This window comes from Austrofundulus limnaeus, unplaced genomic scaffold (assembly GCF_001266775.1).
Source record: "Austrofundulus limnaeus strain Quisiro unplaced genomic scaffold, Austrofundulus_limnaeus-1.0 Scaffold284, whole genome shotgun sequence".
In the NCBI taxonomy this organism is placed as follows: domain Eukaryota; kingdom Metazoa; phylum Chordata; class Actinopteri; order Cyprinodontiformes; family Rivulidae; genus Austrofundulus; species Austrofundulus limnaeus.
Window position 1 is genome coordinate 72,555 of NW_013952686.1, and position 3,016 is coordinate 75,570.

The 3,016-nt window shown below is 35.9% G+C and overlaps 1 protein-coding gene across 1 annotated transcript in view; it reads right to left on the minus strand.

Moving 5' to 3' along the window:
- Positions 1–397, minus strand: part of lin28aa (lin-28 homolog Aa) — a 14,701-nt gene extending 14,304 nt beyond the window's left edge. Inside the window, exon 1 of the mRNA XM_014021259.1 lies at positions 246–397. Within this exon, the coding sequence (XP_013876713.1) occupies positions 246–255 (10 nt within the window). The 5' untranslated portion in view covers positions 256–397. The remainder of the gene's footprint in view (positions 1–245) is intronic.
- Positions 398–3,016: the final 2,619 nt, after the last annotated feature.

The following is a 3,016-nucleotide window of genomic DNA, read 5'->3' on the forward strand; positions in this document are numbered from 1 at the left end:
GGCGGAGCAGCTGATTATCACTCACACCTGCAGATCCTCTCCTGCAAACATCCAGGGGATAAAAGGAGTTGGCTGTCAGTTTTCTATAGCGCCTGCAGGACCAGGTGAGACACACACACACACACACACACACACACACACACACACACACACACACACACACACATCTCCACCCCAATAACATCATCCTAAACAATGCCCCCCTCCAGAAGATGCATTCTTAGATAAAACCTCTGCAAACATACCTTCTGCCATGTTGAACCAGCCGGGACTCCCCAGGGTTTGTTTGTTTTTTTGTTTGTTGTTGTTTTTTTTTCTTATTAGTTTGTTGAATCCCCTCACCGCTGCTCTCCCGCAGTGGTCTGCACTGTTGGTCACCACAAATGATAAAATTTCATCCAACAGAAACCCCCCCACCCCACCATACGCTCGGTCACGTCCACGTGATTACAGTCCCCAAGGATGCAGGAGGCATTGTGAGGAGGGTCCAATCAACACGAACCAGGGGGGTCTGCGTGTTTTTTTTTTAAATCAAAACCTGCTTAATCGGTAGTTTTACTTTTAATGTGTTTTTATTGGCAGGATTTGGTCAATTTATGTAGCTTCAAACAGATAAATTCACCTTCAATTGATATTTTAACGATTAAGGCACCCGGATGCTGACATGGTCATTTAAACAATTTTTTTTCTGTTTTTACAAGAATTTCCTCCTAAAGGAATCTGCTAAACTAATTAACCAAGTTTTCAAATATTTACCTAAATTAAATCWCAACTTGCTATCAGGTTTTAATTGATTAGAAATCAACAATTTTTACTTTAGCAAGCTGTAAAATGTTGCATTTCTCCTTTAAAATCAAGTTTCTGTTTCTCCAAACACTGAAGACAATAGACAGATTTGAGACAAATTGATAATTATGTTTTTTTTTCTGGTTTCACTTTCCAAAAGAAGAGTTTAAAACAAACTAACCTCCCCTAAACGGATTCCATACAGTGATTGATCACATCATGCGTCACGTGCTTTCAGAATCAGGAATGCATTAAAAACAATGAAAACATCAAGCTTCAGGTAAAATCATTTAATTCCAATAAAAATGATTAAAAGTTTTCAAACTGTTTATTCTAGATTTATTGTTTAAAATATAATACACAACAAATTTGTGTCTTGTTTATAGGTGAGAATTTTGTTTTGTTTTCTCACCACACCAAACTCGCACAAAACACATTTTGATTTACATGCTTTAAAACAGGCAAAAATCGATATTTATTGAACATTCACGCTTTTATCTTCAATTAAAACGAGTCACTTTAAGAATACATGTTGGTTGATTTCGCTTAAATGTGTTATTGAAGTTAATTAGGTCCGTCCTAATGAGGAAAAGTGAAATTAGGTGATATTTTCTGGAAATGTCCACATCTGAAACACATGATGAATGTTTCAGAGGTAATGAGACCACAGCGACCCCTTGTGGATCTATAGATCCCAATAAACATGACCAAGTGTTACATAACTCTCCACACATAAACAAAAATATATAAATAACAGGAAAAGAACTTAATATTATTTATTAATAATGCAAAGCTTTAGTTTAGAACCTCTATTATCTGTGTTTCTTCTGATGTGATTCATTTATTTGGTGACCTTTTTATTTGTGTCAAAAATATTTATCGCGTGAAGGTGACGGTTTTTCCAGACTGGATGAAGTAACTTTGTGTTTTTAGGAGTAAAACTTGTTTGCCTCTGGATAATTGTAAAAAAAGTATGTGCTTTAGATAAAACTTTATTCTCTAATTGCATTTGATTTCTTATTTAACACAAAAACAACTTCTAAAATGCACAATCTTGTGCACCAGTTTAACACCAACGTTTTGCCTTCTTTTAACATCTAGGTCTGTGAATGTATATTATATTTGTATTGGGCTGTTAAAGTCTATGCTTGTTTGGACTATAAAGCTYGTTGAGTAAGAAAGCTTGATTTAATAAGGTGTCAGCGAGTTACTGCAGAGGTCAGTGCCTTTAAAACTGCTGCCTAATGCGTTGGCTCGAAGCCCACTGCTTCTGGACTGCACAGCAGAGCTCAGGCCACCAAGCTTCCTCTGTTGCATCAATTTAAGCAGTGTTAAAGCTTTATTTTCATACGACCTGATGACAAACCTCTCTAATTAAATGTATAATGCCTAAAGATCATTGCATGGAATTCTGCTCTTGAACAGGTCGCACATTTTCTTTGTWACAAGATTTGTAACAAGCTGTTAAGAGCCCTAAAAAGATTAATTATTGTATATATGCTTTTTAAATGTCCCTTCCTGATCTTTTTCACCAACATCCCATTTAAACACTATAATAATTTCCAACGGTCCCTGAAGCTGTTGAAGTGAGCTGACTGTGTTWTATAATTTGGCCACTAGATGGCAGTGTATCTCACAAACAGGTAAGACTAAAAAAGTAAAACCAAGGCATTTTTAACTTTACAGCCAATGCATCAATAGCTTTTTGTATCAGAAGAAAAAAAATAGATGAGATAATTCTGTTTAATTTTATTTGATATTTATAATTCTTAGTTTATTTTCTATTTTTTTGTGTATATCTGTGAGAGGAGGTGGGCTAAACGAGGAGGAGACTGGTCCGCCTCTTTCTCCATAAAATACTTAAAGGGATCCACCATTAGTTGTAACATTTAACTTTATTTGATAAACATTTATTTTAACTGTAAAATAATGACTGTAAAAATACTGTAGACGGTTTAGTTTTGTTCATTTAAAAAAACATTTTAACACGGACTGAGCTATTTTATTTACATGCAAAGCATTCAGGGTAAATGATGACATCAACTAGGTCATCGGTGTGAGGCTGCTAGCGAGCTATATCCACCCTGAAGGTTAATCTTGGACAATATCTGATGATCGACTCTTTTAAATGAAACCAGAGAGCGTTGACAGAGAGGAGAAGGTAGAAATGACTCAGCCTGGAACTGAAAATATGGATGGAGGATCTCAGGCTTGTTTGCTGCGCTAGCGC